Source organism: Patagioenas fasciata, chromosome 3, assembly GCF_037038585.1.
Source record: "Patagioenas fasciata isolate bPatFas1 chromosome 3, bPatFas1.hap1, whole genome shotgun sequence".
Classification (NCBI taxonomy): Eukaryota; Metazoa; Chordata; class Aves; order Columbiformes; family Columbidae; genus Patagioenas; species Patagioenas fasciata.
In genome coordinates, this window is record NC_092522.1 from 120,598,182 (window position 1) to 120,619,655 (window position 21,474).

Genomic DNA, 21,474 nt, shown 5'->3' on the forward strand with positions numbered 1-21,474 from the left:
GCCAATATTATTCAATAGATTCATTAATGATTTAGACAAGGGAATTGAGTGTACCATCAGCAAGTTTGCTGATGGCACTAAGCTGGGAGGAGTGGCTGACACGCCAGAAGGCTGTGCTGCCATCCAGAGACCTGGACAGGCTGGAGAGTTGGGCGGGGGATAACCTGATGGAATTTAACAAGGGAAAGTGTAGAGTCCTGCATCTGGGCAGGAACAATCCCAAGTTCCAGTATAGGTTGGGGAATGACCTATTAGAGAGCAGTGTAGGGGAAAGGGACCTGGGGGTCCTGGTGGACAACAGGATGACCATGAGCCAGCACTGTGCCCTTGTGGCCAGGAAGGCCAATGGCATCCTTGGGTGTATTACAAGGGGGGTGGTCAGTAGATCGAGAGAGGTCCTCCTGCCCCTCTACTCCGCCCTGGTGAGACCCCATCTGGAATATTGTGTCCAGTTCTGGGCCCCTCAGTTCAAGAAGGACAGGGAACTGCTGGAGAGAGTCCAGTGCAGGGCAACAAAGATGCTGAAGGGAGTGGAGCATCTCCTGTGTGAGGAAAGGTTGAGGGAGCTGAGGCTCTTTAGTTTGGAGAAGAGGAGACTGAGGGGTGACCTTATTAATGTTTATAAATATATAAAGGGTGAGTGCCACGAGGATGGAGTCAGGCTCTTCTCAGTGGCAAACAATGATAGGACAAGGGGCAATGGGATCAAGCTGGAACGCAAAAGGTTCCACTTAAATTTGAGAAAGAACTTCTTCTCAGTGAGGGTAACAGAGCACTGGAACAGGCTGCCCAGGGAGGTTGTGGAGTCTCCTTCCCTGGAGACATTCAAACCCGCCTGGACACCTTCCTGTGCGACCTCACCTAGGCGTTCCTGCTCCAGCAGGAGGATTGGACTAGATGATCTTTTGAGGTCCCTTTCAATCCCAAACATACTGTGATACTGTGTGATACTGTGATACTGTGAAGATGCAGCTTTTTAAAAGTGTTATCTCTTTTCTATAATTTTCCAAGTCAGAAGGGTAGGACCTTCAGTCACACCATACACCTTACCAGTCTAAGCTGGGCAAGGGGTTCAAATTTCTACCAGTCAGTCTCAGAAGAAATGTTTCCCAAAGTCAGCCTCCTTGGAAGGAGCTTGTATTTCATACCTTTTTTGGACAAAAGCCTCACAAAAAAAATGACACTAGGAAACGAAACCTTTCAAAGTGCATGTTTGCCTGATTTCAACAGCAGAGAGTGAGGGATTACACTTTTTTAGCTCCTGCACTTACACATTTGTGCTCCTTAGTATATGACTAAGAGACATTTAGTGTCTTTTCGTGATCTTCTGTCCACATAGTCACTTGGTTAAGAAGGAACCATAACTTTTGTTCTACTTCTAGCCTGCGCAGTTCTGATGAAATCCTGAAAAACCTTGAGAAAGACCAGACTAGAGCAGAGAGAAAAAACACAAACCCTTGACTGTATTACTTTTTCAAAGTCATGATTATAAAATAAACCGGTAGATTTATGAACTGCGGCTCATGATTTTTGATGTTGTAAAGCAGTCACAGAAGGCCTCATCAATGGAAATAATGATTGATAGCCAGAATGAACCATGGTTGACACAAAAAGGTCTCCAGCACAAGCCATAACTATAACAAAGTCAAAAAGGCAGAGGGCCCAAAAATTAACATAAAAAAAAGCCTAGGTCCTAAGAGTAAAGGAATCTGAACCCAGTTATGGCAGGATAAGCTAGAGCTGGCAGTGAATAGTTACCCACTATGGCTCCTCAAGTGTCAGCTCTCTTACCACATTCCCAGTGAAAAAAAGAGGTAATAGGTGTCTTTTTCATTGTGGGTTTTGTTACCTCATGTTACAGGATAAGAGCACAAATATGGCAATTGCTGCAGAATACTTGATGTTGCAAGACTTTTGCAATAGGCTTCCCTGCCTTTATTTGCTCAGGTCTTTATTCATACTGAGAAGCACCTTTTTTGTGTGAGTATTTGATGTCATGAGAAATGGCTCTCAAAAAACTAGAGATTGACTAGGGAAAGAGATCCTCTCCATTAAAAGTTGTCAACCATCTTCCAGAACTGATGCATCTAAGCATTTATGTTTAATATAAATATATTATATATAAATATAAATATAAATATATTTAGAATTTAGAATTTAATATACATATAAATATATTTAGAAGATACTTGCAGCCTTGCAGTTGTAACAAAAAGATTTGATGTTGGACCTTATGGTGAGTTGTACTGAGGAGCTTACTCAGATTAAAAATCACTGATTTTTGATAAATGATTTTTATTATCGTAGACCAGCTCCCTGAAAAACGGCTCCCTGCAAAACAGCCAGAACAACATTAACAGCAGAAATTATGGAAAAATCAACAGAAATTGCCTGATCTAATACTGCTACTAAATAATGACCTTAGGAAAACATATTATAGACAGACAAATAGATATACTTACAGCAGTGAACAGTCCCTGCTACTTAAAACTGAAAAAGTAAGACGTTTATTCTTGACATATTATAGCAAGTGCTGGTTTGTGGACAGGTTGAGACCCAAATTAAAGAATCCCTACACATAGCGCTGGGAGAAATACACCTGCTTAAATCCAAAAGTGTGGTCCTCTGATAGCTCTCTGTCATGCTAAGGGAAATCGGTGAGCCTTATGCATGCCACAGCATGGAGAGAGCAGGAGGATTAAAACCTTGTTTCCTATTGAAATAGGCCGCTCCTTGCTTGGTGCTCTGTTGCAATTTGCATCTAATTTGGAGACATTTACCTCTTGCATAAGGCACCATGTGGGCAGCCTGGATGCTAAAAAGAGGGTTGTGTGTGCCACAGCTGGATTTTAGGGTGTGAAACATCAGTTTCTGGAGCACTTATTGGGCAAACTGTTCTCTGGCCCTGATAAGACTGGAACATGCATCTTCTGAGTGTATATACCTGTTATTTTCTTTTATGTCTCAAAATGATAAAATGATAATCTAGAAATATGTAAAACTCTGTAGATTATTTCTGTTTCCTTTAAAATTTATCATTCTCACCTGTCCAGCAACTATGGCTGTTACAGAGAAAATTAATGAGGATTCTCTCCATACAACTAGAAAATGCACCTTTCTGCTCAGATGATTAATATTTGAAGTACAACAGTCACATTTCTTTTAAGGCCATTTTAAAGTCCATTGTAGTTTTTGTAATGTCTTTACTCTTGGAAAGCAGAATAAAAACCTGACTGATGCAGAACAGTGTGAACAGTCTGCTACTGGATATAGCATAGTATGTAGCAGATGATGACTCAACCTCAGAGGAGATCTGTTTGATAAAACCAATCTTACATATGATAGGGTAAAAGTTAGACAAACAGTATAGAAGGACAAACCAGCACTGTCAGGAATTAACTGGATGAAGGAAAACAAACCAAATATTTCTTGGTCTTGTGTAAACTTACAATTCCAGTTAATTTTTCTGAGTTTATATAATTATGTGAGAGAAGATTAAACCAAAACCACACGGTTCTGCAAATATGCAGGAAAAGATACACTAAAACTCAATGCACTTGTCTAATGCAACAATCAAAATCAGAAATGTGAAAAGTTTAAATGGAACTTCATTATGGTAGTACACTTCCAGTCTTTGTAGCCTCTTTCTTTTTAGTTATCGTCCAGTTAGGTTTAGATAAGGGATGGAAAGTTTCATCTACCATGAAATTTAAGCTACTTGTGACATGCATTTCAAAAAGTCAAGCTGTCCATCCATTTATTGCTTAGGACTTTCTTCAAGACTGTATTTGAATACTATGGAATTTTCCATGTTTGTACCAATGCATTCATGTATGCTTTCATAGCAGGATATTGGTAGTGATTGCAGAGCATACATTTCTTAGCTTATTCAAATGTTAATAGCTTATGTTTAGTGTGAAACAGGAAAAAAATAGATGAATTGAAAATACTATGCAGGATGTTAAACTTCATCAGCATGTTTTAAAACACTAATATTTGTTAACTGTATTATCTAATGTTGATGCCTCTTGCAGCAAGTACATTTTTGCCTTTGTGATACATGCCAGGCAATGCTTTGCTGAAAACTGACAGGCAGACTGAAAAAAATACGGCTCCCTCTTCAAATCTCAAGAAAGTATGAAAAGAAATTCACTGAAGACATTACATTACCAAAAGTCAAATTTCAACATTTTGGATTAATTTATGAGATTTGTTGGTTTGTCATGCCTGCTCTCAAAGATATCCTTGTATTTAGGCCACATGGTTGTCTGATTGCCAGCTCTATCTTTTAGAATATTGTGGAGTTTGCTCTTTGGATATGATTTAGAAATGACTAAAAATGTGAAAGCAAAATGAACTAAAAAATGAAAAGCCTATTCATGTGAAAATAATCTTGAAAAGAGGCAACATGAGGTCATTTTTCTCCTACTGTTAATTACATGATTTACAATTTGGAAGCTATAATAGGTCTCACCAATTTTTGGAATGCATCGCCATTTACCTGAAATTTGCTTCTCTTGGACGTACAGGTGCATCATTAAGTGATATTTTCCTGCCACGTGCCAAAAAAGTGCAAAACCTTTATTGCTTTAAGGAAAGTTAGCTCTTCAGTGAGGGTGTTATTTAAAAATTAGAGATACTTCTTGCAGTTACTTTGCTCAGGTGCACACACACTTTGCTTCTTTCAATTCCCTTTCACAAAGAACATTCTTCTTGAATTTTGGGAAATAGCTGTTTCATCATACAGTCAGGAGAGTGTCTAAGTGAGACAGAAATCCACAGTTTCAGGAGGGATTTTTCAAACTCACCCCACATAACAAGACTTCACCATTTTTCCATCCTCACCCTTGAAACCGTTGTAACACGTGAAAGTGTCAAATCAGTCAAGGCTCTAGGCACACATTTAAAAGTCTACTGCATATTTTTGCTTTGCAGGTTTCGAGAACATTTCTTCAAATTCTGAGAAATAAGTGAATCAAGGCCTACAGCATGTGAGGAGTGTAAAATACATCCGTCTTTCAGCTTTCAGAAAGCTACAGAAGTTCTAGGAGTATCCAGAAGTTTCATGACTAATGATGATACATTTCCAAAATGGCATTCAAGTTTCTGTTTCAGTACTAAAAGGATGTCGTGACTGTTGGATATCAAATCTGGGGAAAAAAATACACGCAGTTCTGCCTGCCACAGGATTTTTCTACTTGCCATTAAAATACATTATTTTTGTAGTGGTGACAGACAAGATACTGCCTTAGATGAACTCTGCATATTATAAAGTTTCGTTGTTCCTGGTGTACCATTGTACAAGCGAGAGAACTATTGTAGTTTAGGGGTGGAATGGGAAATGACCCCTTTCCACAGGTCCTCCCATGGCAGCTCCTTGTCAGCTCTGGATCCTTGGTAAAGGTAGGAAGGGTTTCAAGTGTTTCACCTTGAAAGGTGAAATGATCCAGGAACAGAATATTTTAGGAGGAATGCATGCTCTGATGTGGGGACCCCAGTGACCACAGGAACCTATTGGGGACAAGGCACCCTGCCTCACAATACATTATGAAGTATATCCTATAATGTCTTTAAGTCTTTTACCAGCACCGGCTGGTTGCAACGTGACTGTTTGGTAGCAAAATCAGTCACTAAACGATTTTCATGCCGGAGAAATGCCAGGATCTGGACCTCACATAAAGCAGTGACCATAGCCAACTGCCTTCTAAAATATGCTTAAATGAAAAAAAGGTGTTGGTGAAGGTTTACTTTTCACCAGTTTGCTTTGTAGTGAGAGAATGTGTCAGGGGAATAGGATACCTAATAGAATGCCAGGCTGCAGTACAGCCAACATTTATGAAGAAGGTACCATAAACACTAAGTTAAATGATATTTGGGATATGTGAGGAAAACATTCTTTGCTCTACCCATCAAAGGCGTGTCCCTTTGAAGAGAAAAAGAATATAAAATTCCTTGTAGCAAAGAGGCACAGATCAATGTCTTCGTAGCACAGTGCAGGACAGCTTGGGTTTCCTGCTCCAAAGGTTATTTATAACATCATCAATCTACGTGTTGTTATTATCTCTCCAGATCTTGTCTCTCCTAAGTACCAGTTATTTATTTTATACTAAATTATAATGAATTAAAATTCTGGCAGATTTCTTAGAACATAACCGACTCTTGATGTTCATTGGAAGTAATCTGGGAACACAGAACATGTTTTTGTCCAAGAAAGTGCCCGAAATGTGCTTGTGGAAAGTGATAATGTGGATCTGACTCTCCTTTACTCAAGAAAAGCATTCAGTGAAGGCTTTCCATATTGTTGGCAAAAGTTGTCTTCAACCGTGATTGCAATTTGTGGCTGGGGAAGGTCTTGGACATCACGTGTGAGAATAGTGAAAGTAGCTCTGGATGTGGGTACTGCCTGCACAAATATCTAACTACATTGCCAAAGGTCTCTGTCTCTGTCTCTTGCTCAGGAGTATCACGGATTTAGATATCCCATCCCTGGAGACAACCAAGGCCAGGCTGGATGGGGTTCTGAGCAACCTGATCTGGGTGAAGATGTCCCTGCTCATGGCAGGGGTTGGACTGGATGAGCTTTGAAGGTCCCTTCCAACCCAAACCATTCTATGATTCCATGATCTGTGTATTCAACAGTGTGTATATGCCATATGTTATTAGTTTCATCTGTACCACATCTCTCTAGTTTGCAAATGTCTTTTATGGCTTTGTCAAACAAACTACCCAAGCCAAAATGACGTCCACTCATCCAAGTTACTCACTGAAGAAGAAAGTTTGTTTTGGCAAGATCAGTTCATGATGAAGTATTTTATACTCTTCTGGTATTTTATACTCTACTGATTACAAAATGACGGGTAAACAATTTGTTCCATTATCTTCCCAGATATCTAAATTAGGCTTATTGACCTTTAGTTCCCTGGGTCCTTGCAGGTGAGATATATGAGGTCTAATTTTTACCTCATTACGCAACTTTTTTCCTTGTGTGAGTGACTGAGAAATCAGTTTCTGTGTTATGAGTTAGGATGAAAGGGAATAGATTTCTCAACATGTTACTCTTAGTAAATGGGCTGTTTTAGGAGTGGGGTGGACAAGTCTTCCCATTTCCTTAACAATGGATTAGTTATTACATTATCATCGTTCTTACTTGGATCTGTGCTAACTATTTAAGAATTCAATAAGTCATGTTCCGGAACTCACATCTACAACCCGGCATTGCTTAATTTACTGGTAGAAATGTACCCAAGTGAGAGGGCAGTATACCGTAGAGGGAAAACGTAGTGGGAACAAGAAAAACCCAAAACAAATAATAAGCACTTTGAATTGTGAAACCAGGCTTTTAACTTAATGCTCATCTTTTATACAAGAGAAATGCCACTGAAATGAATGAGTCAGAAACGTGTGTTGAAATTGCCACCAAAATGGATGAGTCAGAAGCATATGCTAAAATTATTCTGTGCCAAAGATTCTGAGACTTGGAATTTTTAATTATGACAGCAGCTTCCTTACTAAACGAGGACTGGAATGTGAAATTGTAAGGTGAGACTAAAATAATTTTTAGTCTTGCTGTTGACTGCACAGAAGAACATTTTCTTCCCAAAGGTCACAGAAGTGAGCATTGCATGTTCTTTATGCTAATGGTCATGTTTTCTGAAAGACAGTATGAAGAAAATTTATTTGCCTGATTGTTTTTTTTATTGCCTAGGAAACCTTCATTTTCTCGCATGAACCGTTTCTGCTTATGCTGGTAAAGAATCAAGCTTCCTTCAAGACCTAATGCTGACAAAGTCACAAAGTTGGTGGAAGTTAAGTAAGCAAACTGTATTTCATGGTAATAAGAAGGAACAGAAATTACAATGAATTGGCTCATGAAGAATAAGTAATTTAATGACAGATACAGCAAAAGCAGATATTAAAGAAATAATTTGTTATTAAAAGCAAAGTTTCCAAATGCAGTGACCATTTCCCTTGGCTATCTATTTTTTGTGAATTAAACCCTTTTCCCATACAGTTCTTTTCCATTAGAGAACAGGTTTAGTTACCTGTATGTATGCTAAGTGTAACCTTATAGTACGAGCAGAACCACTAATTTAAATGAAATAAACATCTTTTTTTACCTTTAAATACAAATTTGCATTTTACAATAGAACGTACGTCAGAAAAAGATACAGATTCTAAACCAGAATAGTTCTATTGCAAACCGTGCTGCTCTCCTAATTCCTTTTGAGAAGTACATATATCAGGTAATCTTGTTTATTTTCTCATTCTTTTAACAGTACAATAGCGTGAATGTTGGTCAAGTTAAGAGTAATTCCATGACCAAGGACCATCCATCTATACTAAGAACATATGAAACATCTGGAACCACAGAACTTTTAATAATGCTCCTTAGATAACATTTTGGGAAAAGGAAGGTGAGAGAAGCTAACCATTAACTATATCTGGTACCCAAATCCCAAATTTCACTTAAGATCTCCACTATGTTCTGGATAATTATATGAATAGAACATATACACCCTCCTACAGCTTTTTGTCATCTGAATTACTGGACTGAAGTTAGTTCTTCTGCATATGTACGAGAGGCAGGGTGAAATCTGTTTTTATGGGAGGAGGCACTAAGGAGATGTATGTCCAGGAAGGGAAAAGTTGAGCCTGTTACTTTATTTCAGTTTTGTATTGCCAGGAAGCAGGGCAGTGAACTTGACGAAGCTATGGGTAAATCCAGGAGCATTTGTCAAGACAATTGGAATAAATATCTTCAAACTTTCAAAGCTTGGCTGAAAATGAATCAAAACACAAAATTAATCATAGATGAGAAGCTGCAGCATTTCCTTTCGGCACTATTTTTTAATCAAAATTTCTTTTTTTTTTCTGTAATTTTTTCCTCTTTGTTGCCATTTACTCCACAGCAGCATCCAAAACCTTTGACCACACATACAAAATTCTTAGCTCTTTCAAGGAGGTTTCTCACTGAACTTGCAAGGTGTTTTGAAGCTTTCTTCCTTCATATTACAGCTTATTATGAGAATTAGGTTAATTACATAACAGAAGTTAGACTTGAAGTTAAGATTGACTTTATGAGAGTCAGCCCATATGTTTTTATTTTCTGTTAGAATTCTTAAAACTCAGATATTCTCCTTGCTCTTATCAAGTGTGTTGCTACTGCTACCGGATCAGCCTCCATTGTTCAAAGGAGGAAGAAGACAAAAAGAAAAATATTTCCCTTCCTTCCATGTCATTTCCTAGATTCAAGGACAAGACTTGTCTCTTCTGGCTATGGAAAAGCATATAAACTTCAGCTAGAAATATGGAGCTCAGATTTCTGTGCTACCATTGGTATAAACATCTTCGACCTCACCTGCAGTCAGTGGATCTTCTTATACTAGGAACTTCTAATGAGAGTTTCCATATGAAGGTATCTAGGCCATATGAATATCTTGATCCATGAAGTGGAGAGTATCTGCATCCCATTGTACACCAACCACTGTCTAACATTTGCCCACCTTTCTCAGAGACTCCTTCTTTGGTGTCACTCCACAAGTCATCCCATCTAGGTAAAGCACCTAGTGTGGGCCTGTAATAGCGCTTTTGGCACTGTATTTGAGCAAATAATTTCACAGCCTTGCCATTTACATAAATTGTTATTTTTTTAAAGTATCAATTTTACCCAGTTCACAATTAAAATGTTTAAAACGTACTGCACAATCCGTTTTCACAAGCATGAGGACAATCACCACAGGGTTCTCCTTTTTTATAGGGTGTCTTCATTGAACTTCGTAGATTCCCCCTGAAACACCAACATTACCAACATATGCTATAAAGTCACTATAACGTATCTGAGAATAAAACTTCATTACACGGACACATACATATATTCATCTACACTCAGTCTTTGGTTATATGTCAAAGAACTTTTATGTGTTTGTTGGGTTTATCTTGTGGTGTAGCCCATGGGCAGGGTGGCTGGCCCCCTGCAGCCATGGGGATCCATGATGGAGCAGAGTGAGGACTCCACACCAGAGAGCTGGATGTGCCCCAAGAAGGCTATGTCCCTGAGGACACCCTGCACTGGATCAGGCTCCTGGCAGGACCTGTGACCCTATGGGGAGGCCATGCTGGAGCAATCTGTTCCTGAAGGACCAGACCCCCTGGGAAGGACCCACCCTGGAACAGTTTGTGAAGAACTACAACCTGTGGGAAGGACCCACATGGAAGTTCATTAACAACTGTCTCCTATGGGTGGGACCCCATGTTGATGCAGGAGATGAACTGATGATGAGATGAACATGAGATGAACTGACTGTAACTCCCTGTTCCCTGTCCCCCTGTGCCACCCGAGGGGAAGAGGCAGAGAATTTGTGAGTGAAATTGAGCTTGGGAAGAAGAGAGGGGTGGGCAGAAGGTGTTTTTAGACTTGCTTCTATTCCTCATTGTCCTACTCTGTTTGACTGGCAATAAATTAATTTCCCCAAGTTGAGACTGTTTTGCTCGTGACAGTAATTGGAGGATGATTTCCCTGTCCTTCTCATGACCCATGAGTTTTTTTCCGTATATTTTCTGACCTGTTGAGGAGGGGGAGTGATTGAGCAGCTTGGTGGGCTACTGGTGTTCAGCCAAGGTCAACACACCACAGTATGTGGCAATGTGAATGTGAAAATTAATTTCAGGCAGTTTAAGAAATCATCATTCAGCCTTAAAATTCACACTATTTTTTTTTTAATTAATTATAGTTTTCACTCTACTGTACATATTGATATACCTTCTGAACCAAGATTTCAAGTAGAATGTGCAAAATATTTATTTGTTATTTATTATTATGAAAATTAGGATTTTTAGGCAAATGACATTTAATCTGTCAGTGTCACTTTTATATTTTACATTTTACTTGTTTGACAATTCTTTTAATGAGTATGTTTCTGTCTTTTCATATTCCTAATATAATCTTCAGAGCTGTTCTTCAGTTGTGGGTGATGTGCCCTATTACAAATTTCACCATGTCCCAGCTAATTTTGATAATGTAATAAGAAGTTCCAGAATAAAAATCAATACGTACATGGGGCAGTACTGGCAGACATAGTAGTATTTGTATCGACTGTTGGGACAGTAAGCAACAGCACATCCAATTTCCTTAGAATTCCACCAAACCACCTGTAGGTATAAGAATGAAAATCATAGGAGAACGAAAAATACACATTTGAAAATCATTTAAATACGATGTGCATTACAGAAACATTTGCATCCCAGATAAGTCATTTTATTTACCCTTTATAGTTGAATGTTCTACCTTTCTGGAAAAACTTTTTTTTTTCTTTCCTTTTACCCCTAGGGCCAAAGAACATTTAGGATATAATTGTAATAATTTAGCACGTATAAATATGAAAGGTTTGAGTTAAATTTTCTCAGTCATATATGTTTTCATTAAATTAAAACTATTAAAGAAGATGTAGGAATCATGATGTGAAATTTTGTATCCTCTGTTTCATTCAGGTGAACAGAGGAGATTGTCATAGGCCATTGTTCAACTGGAAAATCTCTGAGTCAATGGAACTCTGTAGACTGTAACAAATCCGTTTATAATTCCTTCCTGATACATTAATAACCCTATTTTTCCAGTGTCTGAGCAATTTTCAGATGTTAAACAATCAAATAAGTTTCTTCCCTTTGTTTCTTCCTGAAGTTTTGAAATACCAGTATCTTTACACTTTACTCTGTAAATACACTTAGCCTATTATTTTCATTTTAATTCTGTTACTTTGAAAGTTTTTGTCTTGTTTTGTCAGAATAACTGTTGTATTTCCATTGCACTTATTCCCTTTAAAGATAATGAGAGGGTAAAAGTTGCTTAGCTAACATATAGATTTTTTTTTTTTTAATTCAGCCTGAAATATTAAAAAGTTGAATCTACCTGAGTGAAATGGCCGATTACGGCACCTTCTTTTTTTGCCCCAATTCCATATTCAAAATCTTTGTCCTCATCATACCAGCTCTGAACAACATCTGCCCATGGGAAAGGGCCGGTGGACATGAAGATATTTTCACCACATTGTACATCTGAAAAGAGAAAGTTACTGAGAAATGCATAAAAGATACATGTGTGAGTAAAAACCAGCAAAAAGTGGTATGATTTGCATAGAAATTCTCATCCTAGATGGGACAGCAGGGTGGTATATTTTTCCAGTTTGATGACATCACCCTTTGTCAATTTTGAAGTTGTCACTTGACCAGTTAGCAACATGGCCAACCTGTTCGACTGGTAGCTTGGTTGTTGACAGACATTTTGCATGTCTATAGATACACCTGCAAACGTGCATCACAGATTCATGACTGTAATTTTGTTATTTGAAAATTAGCAGCCTAGTCATTATTCAATTAACAACTCAGTAAGCTTGGGAAAAATCTCAATCTTTCAAAGCTTAGTTCTGGTAAACAAAAAGGTGTCTACACCATCTTCACCTACTGTTTTTACTCAGGTCCAACCCTACTGTATACTCCTTAGTTCTTATTTGGGATTCACCTTAGTAAGAACCAGAGGATTTGGTTTTTAGGAAAAAAATACGGGACCTGAAGGGCAGTCCGCATCTTACATACACTATAGACAGGTCAGTCAACACCACACTGGGCATGGATCATGGCTATTATTAACTTATTATAGCTGTGACTAACAAAAATGGAAGTGTTTAAATGAACCTCCAAGATAGTTATAGATTACAAGTTGCCGGAAGATTTTAAAACTGGGAGTCCTGTCTTAGAAATTATGCTTAGCACCACCAGCTAGTTTTGGACCTTCAGCCTTTGCCCCTTCCTTCCTCCAACACATACAAGCTGGTTTCTGCAGTAAACTGGGTCTAAATTACTTTCTTTCTGATACATATCTGGAGAGAATAAGCTTTCTCACTATGATTTTTTTTCACCTACTGAAGAAAATAGGATATACATACGTAAAACTAATACAACTGAGATGACAATGGGATTGAACTTTTCTCACTTGATGGATTTATATCTAGAATTCTGCCTTTGTCCCGTACACCAACAAAATCACATTGAATGTAAATGGCATCTCAAAAACAAACTATACAAACAAACATCCAAACCTCAAACTATTCACATCAATAACGTGTATGACATCATTCAAATAGCACTCATGCTTCTCTTACTGGTTTTCCGCAAGTTAGGAGGACTGTGACTTAAAGTACACTTATTGGCCCATTTCTGGGCATTCACTGCAGCCGGAATATTCCATACCTTAATGAAAGAAGAAAATATTAATCTTTCAGTCACACAGCAATTAATAACCCCTCATGAAGGAACAACATTTGGAAATTACACTTCAAATCAGAAAAAAATAATACAAAATCCTTTTCTTTCCCTTTTTTGGGGGGTAGGGGATGTAGGAATGAAGTTACTATGCACCCAGGAGAACAGAAAGTGTGAAGACTGATGAAGAATGCATCAGAAAGAAATGAATAATGTTGTGGCTCCTCCTTTTCATTTTCTTTTTCCTCCAAAAGAAAGATGCATTATTGCTCACATACCACAAATTTTCCAGAACTGTTTTTCTACCTGCCCAGCCTTATGTTTCTCTTGGTGTGGGCCCTGCTCAGTTTTTAGGAAAGGTCTGGATGGTGAATTTGTGGCTAAATAAAATAATGTGACCCTACAGTCCGGTATCTCTCATAGGGTCCTTTATTCATTAAAAATAGATTTGTAGCATGCAACTTACCATCTTCAACATGTTGCTGGCAGTTGGCCTTACTCCTCTCCTGAGAGCATTATGTTTGTCAACAATCACCTTTTGCTGATCTGGTCTGCTTGTTGACAGAGCATGGAAACTTTCAGGTGCCTGAATTGAAAGAACATGTTATATTTCTTTTTTATTTGAATGTAACTAAGTCCTGAATCCTGTCTAGGAAGTACTAAAATAGCAACATACTAATATCAGCCAAGGAGATTATCTTTGTGATGGAGGATGTGCTGTGATGTGGTTTTTCTCCAAAGTATCTATAGGGGTTCTTCCATGTGGAACAGCACTTCCAGCGATTGCACAGTGTGGAGCTTAGCAGTAACAACATTGATTCCTGTGTCATGTCTGCCAACCCTCTATGGGTGGCTGAGATATCCTGGAATACCTCATGTGCTTGTAGAATCTTAAATTTAGGCAAAAGAATCAGACTAAATTTATTATTATAATTTACTTCGTGAAGTTTTGAAGAAACAGGATCTAAAAATGAGCTGAAGACATGAATGTGCTTATGATGTGTTTCCCTTCTTCAGTACTTTAAACGTGCCTATCAATGTTTTTGGTTTTGTTTTTGTTAAAGGAACCAGTTGTTTAACCACAGGATTGTCACAGACCTCTCACGGTACTTCATTTTTCCTACTGAAAAAAAAAGTGTGCCTATGTTTTTCATGCCATAGATTTTCTTCCATTCTTGCCATAACTGACAGCATTTCTCAAACTTTTCACATGTTTTCTAATTAAAAAATATCCATGTACAGAACTCAGCCTCCCCTTTACAACCATTCTCCCTAGTCTTCTAGACTGCAGCAAGGAGAGCAGAAATGGAAAAATTAGGGGAAATGCTAGTCAAGCCATCAGTCACATTAGTGTTTCTGAAGCAGAAGTAGCAAACTTGAAACTTCAGACTGAGTATGGGTTGAAAGGAACCACTCGGAGTGTGTGTTGAGTGTGTTAGTTCATTCAGTTTTTGAGGGAAATTAGTGGTACATGTTGAGAGAATGGGCCTGTAAAAATGTGGGGGAATTAATAGGAAAAGAACTGCATCTTTGGGATATCGAGATTACTGGATATGTGTGTGGGATCTTCTGGAAAATATAGTTATCACTGATCCAACTCATAAGTAACATTGAGTCTATAGTTTAGTTTGAAAGTGTGGAACCAATGTACTGTTTCGGCATTAAAGAGACTTCAAGGATAAATGCTTTCCAGATCCTAGATGTCTAATCAGACTCCTCCTATGTATGATCAGTGAGCACAGGAAAAGCCATATTCAGTCAGACCATGAGAGTCTTGGAACCCACAAAGATTTTCTGAGTACAAAGTGTAGATCCTACCTCTCCAGCAGACAGAGGCAGCACAGCTGTGAGACACAGGAACACCACTGGCAGAATCATCTCTGAAAAGGGGAGAATGAGGTTTTAATTTCTTTTTAAAGGAGCTTTAATTTCTCTGAATAAAAAAATTCATCTTCTGTACATTTCCTGACTTTTCCTCAAGTAGCAAGGTAATGTGTTCTTTCCTCTATTTTTAGATGTAAAAAAATAAAATATGCCCTTTGCACTTCCAAACTTCTGTGAATCAACTGCTTTATATGTCTCTTATTTCCTGCTGTAATCCTGATTGAATACCTCCACCTGAACTCACAGAACAGGAGGACATTGTGCATCCCTTTCTGTAGGAAGCCTTCTGCTCATTGCTACACCATGGAACAGCTGAGGTGGAATGCTGCATTTAGCTTGTTTCTGTGTCTTTGTTAGTCTGAAACTTTCTGTTCTGTCACCTGTTTTGAATGGACTGCAGCAGTTGAAAGGGGTGTTAGACACTCAGCCCATGTGCAGACCTCTACACTTAGATGTCTGAGTCTAGATTCAAACTCCTTACTTAACGACCAGCATGGTGAAACCTTGCACGTGAACTGGGGCAGAACTGGCTGGACCAGAAATGGACCAGCACCGATTTCCTGGGAAAGACCTGTTTCAGAAACCATTTTTTGTTTTTATTTTTTTAAAGACAATTCTTGATTAAATTGCAGGTAGTGTGGAATAGAAACAAAAATGAGAGCCTTGTCTAACTTAAGAAGCAAACACCAGACTCCAAGACCCTACTTACTTAGTGAGCTCAAAACTGTGTACTGTCCAACTACAGTGATCCAGGAGGTAACAGGTCACTTCAAAGTTCAGGTGTCTGATTGCAATCAGTCATAAGATTCACATTCAAGGTGTTTCTGCTTAGGTACCTTAGGCAGGCAAGCAGGTGACTAGAGTGGAATTTACTTATTTTGGCATTTTTCCCAGCCTCCCATTCCAAGGGAATTTCTGAGCATGTTGCCAAAGAGGTGTATTGTTAGCTTAAATTCTTATTTGTTTCTGAGGGGCTGCTGGCTTCAGTTTTAATTTATTCTTGAGGAAAGGCCAATAAGATTTGCTGATCTTTCCATATTCAGCAAAGCCCCTTTACCTTGAGGCAACCAGTTTATATAAAACAAAAGTGCTCCAGCCAATGGAGAACATATGGATAAGAAAAACTATCCTTTTCCAAATGGTACAACAAGGCCCATTTTCCTCACCAGCTTACTGACGTTGCACTGGAGGTGACCCACAGTCAACATGGATGCTGTTCCATCTCTGCCAAAGAGCAAAGTCCTTTGAAATGTTCTGAGACTACGGACAGCTGTAGCTCAGGGGCCAAAAAAAATGAACCGACTGGCCATATGCATACGATTAAACTCTCACAGCCTCTAAAATAAGGTGGCTTATTGCAAGCACTTAGAGTTTAGGAAAGATCTAGTTGATTTGAGGGGAAAAACATTAGAAACTATTCTGCTAATTAACAGAATAAGTCATTGATTTCTTGTTTTTGGTATTGCCATATTTCACTTATTTTTAATTTTGACATCACCTATGTCTCCTTGAAGTGCTTTAGGATCACAGAAGATTTTTCTCTCTAACTTTTCTATCAGTTAATCCGCAGGGCTATTACAAAACTTTGCAATGTATATGACCTAGGTGTTCAGTAGCAAAATATTATACTACAAATAACATGAAAGATTACTCTTTTTACTTAATTTCTGATTAGAAAGTAAATAGAGGTGATGGTTATTTTTAGCTGTGCTTGACTTATGGGCAAAAATACATCTTTTGAGTGCAAGATGTGTTGATGTGCAAATAGAAAACAACCTTTTTTTGCACCTAAAACATGTAAAACCAAATTCTCTGTTGCAGTGGAAAAATGACTCTTCAATGAAATTGTGAAGCTTTCTGTTTTACAAACCAAGCTGAAGAAATTAACTTAAAGACATGGGCAAAGTATTAATTCACTGCAATATTTTCTATGATTTAACTTACAATTAAATATAATTGGTAATTTAATACATGATGTAAGTTTCAAAATGCCATTTGAATGCTTTTTAAGACCCAGTGGGTTTCCTGCTCCAAGATACTAACATACTTTTGGCAATCCCACTGATTTCAACCAAATGCTTATAGTTTATGAGATGTAAATTTAATTACTCTGCATTAATTTCTAGGCACTGGTCCTAAAATCAGTCTCTCTGTCCCCCTCCCCTGTTCCCCCTCAATCAAACACAAATCAGGACATGTGCCAAGTCTAAGTGACTTTCCTGCAACTCCATCTGTGTACAGGGATCTGCCACTGAAAGATGGTGCTTTAGCATCCCTAGTTTAGCAAACTTATGTGAAAATGTTTTTCCCATTTCCCTCTTCCAAAAACAACCAAAAAAGCGTCCTAAATTATTCATACATGTGAACATCTACTACAAAAGAACATTCCCATTATTTATATTCTACTTGAAAAACATCTAAAATGGAATAACACTAGCTGTGATTTCACCTGTACAGCTTTGTTTCACGAAGTCCTAATTAGCAGCCAACTTGCACAAGAGTGGCAAATTGCGCAAGGTGGTAATTTCCCCACTCTGAAAATAAGTGGTGATGGTTACATATAGCAATAGAATACACCAAACTGAACATAAATTCAGTTCAAAATGTTCTGTCTTTCTCTGTCTTTTTTCTCTGTGTACATATAATCTGTCAAGACACCGCTTTATTACATACAGGCAGCTTATTTTCTGGTTTTGATTGTTCATCAATTTTTTTACTTGTCTTACATTATTACCTATGTTATCCTTATTTTTCACTGAATAAAACCCTCTTTCTGTGACTGTCCTAAATTTTTCAAGAAGTCTTTTGAGAATAGGTTGCATTTTAATACATGAAAAAAATGCAATATTTTAAGTAAACAAGTCAATGTAAATCCTACCTTTTGTTTCCAGGAAGATTAGGAGTTTCTTCTGTTCTTCTTCAGGTGGTTGTGGAAGTGACCAGGGTTCTTCATTGGAGGGTGATTTATAGCTCTTCTGTTTCCTGATAGGACAAGGTGACTCAGCGTCACAGGTATTATAAAATTCAAATAGTGACCAGATGGAACAGTGCATTTCTCAAGTCCAGATTCTTCCAAGAAGGAGGCTGTTTGCATGCGTTTCGTTTTTATTCTCTCTTACTTCTTGTACTGAAAGAGATTAAATACTCTGAAATGAGTTTTATATCTACTGCTCCTTATATGTGAAATTTGCAGTCAATGTGAATGCTAGGTACAAAGGCTCTCTGCTAATGATTGACACATCCAGTAGTAGTACGACTTGATCTTAATCTCCAGCAATGCAAATAAACTCAGCTGGTTAAAGAGGTGTCTCCAGACCGATGTTGTTGAAACCGAGATGGAATTTTGCCCATTGATTTTTCCATGGGGGTAAAAATAGTCTCGGGCCAAGTTCCTCTTCATGCTATGGCTTCTTTATGTCAGTCCTACAGTGTAAAAGTCAAAGAAGGAGACAAAGATATTTCTGCAATTGATACTTTTACCCAGTATTGAATAAAGATTAAAAGATTATTGTGTGCGCTACCGTTAAAGCACATAATGTTTCGGCATATCCGGGTACATGTGGTAAGATGAGAATGGGTAGAAATACTGCCAGATCAGAAGGGTATTTGTGTTCACATTGACTGTTTCTGTCCACATTCAGTCTCAAGTAATTGCTGACCAGAGCAGCTGTCGTTGACTTCTTTTGTATAAAATACTGTTACTTTTTTATTTTAATTCAGATCTTCCTTCCTCATAGTCACTCAACTCCTACCTTAGTACCTTGTGCCTTCACAAAAATCTTTGGCTTTTCCTTACCTGGGAAACCAGTATATTGGTTTTACCAGAAAAAAATGGTAGTGGTGTGATTTGTCGATTTGTAATTACATGGAAAGGAACACACTGTCAGCAAATTTGGGGTTGACACCAAATCGCAGGGAGTAGTCAACATGCTAGATTATAAGGCTGCAGTTCAGATGAATCTCAAAAAGCTGAAGAAGTGACCTGACAAAAAGGATCTGCAGGTGAACAACTGGGAGAGACCAATTGTCTGGGGAGCAGCTCTAACCAACACTTAAAGATTGTAAGTAGACAACAAGATGCATAGGAGCAAGTAGTCCTCCCATGCAACAGTGAGGTTAACCCCAACCTGCCTTGCATTAGCTACTATGTAGTGAGAGTGCTCAGAACAGTGATTATATCCACTGTTTCAGCACTTCCAGCACTATGTCTGGACTATTGTGTTCAGTTTTGCAGTCTCCAGTACAGGAAAGACATGAACAAACTCAAGTAAGCCTAGCAAAGGGCCACTATGTTGACAAAAGAAAAGGTCGAGGTGGACTAGTTTAAAACATGAAGTAAGGGCCACAAATTGCAGCTCTGATTGGATATAAAGAAAAATAATTTTGACAGTGAGGCTTGTGAAACATTGAAACAGATTGACTAGGGAGGTGGTAGATTTTGCGTACTTGAAGGTATTCAAAAATGCACAAGGCACTGAGTAACCTTATCTAATCTTCAACTTGGTGATGCTTTGAACATGGTGCTAGACCAGATGAGCTTCCGAGGTCCTATACAACCAAAATTGTTCTAAGGTTGTGTGATTTTTATATTGTTTCACTGGAAAGGTACCAAATGAGACGTCTTACTTTACCTGTTGAGAAATATGACAATTTAATTAATTACACCGGGAACCTCTAATTGTCATATGAGAAAGCAAGTGTTACTAGCATAATCATTATAACCATTACTAATTGAAAAGGTTGCATTCAGGTCATCAGTGAACCACGGATCCCAAGGTAAAACTAGATCCTATTATGCTCATGTCATTCATCTCTCTGTCTAATATACACCAAGACCTCTTTAGTCAGCTCCCATTCAAGCCTGAGAGCTGTCTATAAACATGAGTAAATGACTGAAAACATTCTATCCCTTAATAACATTTCTGTGACTAGACATTTTGTCATGACACTTCAAAAATTCTTCCTATAGTTCACTAGATGGAATCACAGAATCATAGAACAGCTCAGGTCAGAAAGGACCTTCAAAGATCATCTGGTCCAACCTTCCATGTGAAAGGAAGCCTAGATGTGATTATCTAGCACCCTGTCCAACTGTATTCTGAAATCCTCTAGTGATGATGTCTACCATATCCTTGGGGATGTTGTTGAAGTGAATGATTGTTCTCACTGCGAAAAACTTATTCCTTAAGTTGAGATGAAACCTGTCCCTCAGCAGCTTGCCCCCTCTCTTCTGCATGTGGTTCCTTGTGAAGAGACAGCCTCCATCCTCTGTGGCCACCCTTTGAGTCCTGGTTTGCTGTGATGAGGTCTCCTCTGAGCCTTCTCTTCCCCAAGGGCAAAGGGTCTAACTCATTCAGTCCTTCTCCATAGGGCAGGTTCTACAACCCACTGATCATCCTTATGGCCCTCCTTTGGACCATCTCCAGTGTGTCCATGTCTCTCTTGAATTCTGGAGACCAGAACTGGACACAGTACTCAAAGTATGGTCTAACAAACACTGAATAGAGTGGGAAGATTATATCTCTATCTCTGTAAGCCCCTAACGATGCAGGCGAGGATCTGATTTGCTTTTATTACTTCAAGGTTGCACTGCTGACTCATGTCCAGCTTGTCCACCAGGATAACAGGTTCCTTTCAGCAAAGCTGCTCCCCACCCATGCAAAATCTAGTCTGTACTGGTTATATCATCCCAGGTGGAGGATTTTGCACTTTGTCAACCTTCATATCATTCATAGCCTACTCTTGCACCCTTTCCAGGTCTCTTTGTAAGATGACTCTTCTTTCTGATATGTCCACCTCACCACCCAGTTTGGTGTCATCATCAAACTTGGTGAGGGTGCTTTCAATCCTATCCAGATAATTCAAGAAGATGCTGAGTAGCGTGGTGCACCATATCAATCCCTGGGGAACTCCACCTGTGGCAGGTTGCCAGCCTGAGTAAAACCCATTGATCACCAACCTCTGAGTGAGACTACATAGCCAATTTCCTATACATCTTGCAACCTACCCATACTATTTCTATCTTACTAGGAAAAGGCTGTGGGAAACAGTATCAAATGTTTTGCTGAAGTCCAGGTAAACACCACCCACTGCTCTCCCTCTGTTGACAGAAGATGTTATTTTGTTGTAGAAGGTGATCAGGTTAGTCTGACACGATTTGCCTCAGGGAAATCCACGCTGGCTTTCCCCAGTCATCTTCATTTGGTAACAGTTTCTAGGAGGACATGTGTCATTGCTTTCCCAGGAACCAAAGAAAGAACAATGGATCCGTAATTTCTCAGATCCTCTTTTGGGCCACTCTCAGGGCCACTATGAACTCTATTTTACAAAAAGATG

At 38.6% G+C, this 21,474-nt stretch overlaps 1 protein-coding gene across 1 annotated transcript; it reads right to left on the reverse strand.

Moving 5' to 3' along the window:
* Positions 1-7,861: 7,861 nt before the first annotated feature.
* LOC136100550 (cysteine-rich venom protein TEL1-like) lies at positions 7,862-18,458 on the reverse strand. Its single transcript, XM_065835759.2, has 8 exons — positions 18,017-18,458; positions 15,073-15,134; positions 13,721-13,840; positions 13,155-13,242; positions 11,906-12,051; positions 11,054-11,148; positions 9,699-9,787; positions 7,862-8,777 (listed from the first exon to the last, which is right to left on the reverse strand). Exons 1-8 carry the CDS (start codon positions 18,189-18,191, stop codon positions 8,767-8,769), a joined length of 786 nt encoding a protein of 261 aa, XP_065691831.2. The 5' UTR covers positions 18,192-18,458; the 3' UTR covers positions 7,862-8,766.
* Between the last annotated feature and the right edge of the window lie 3,016 nt (positions 18,459-21,474).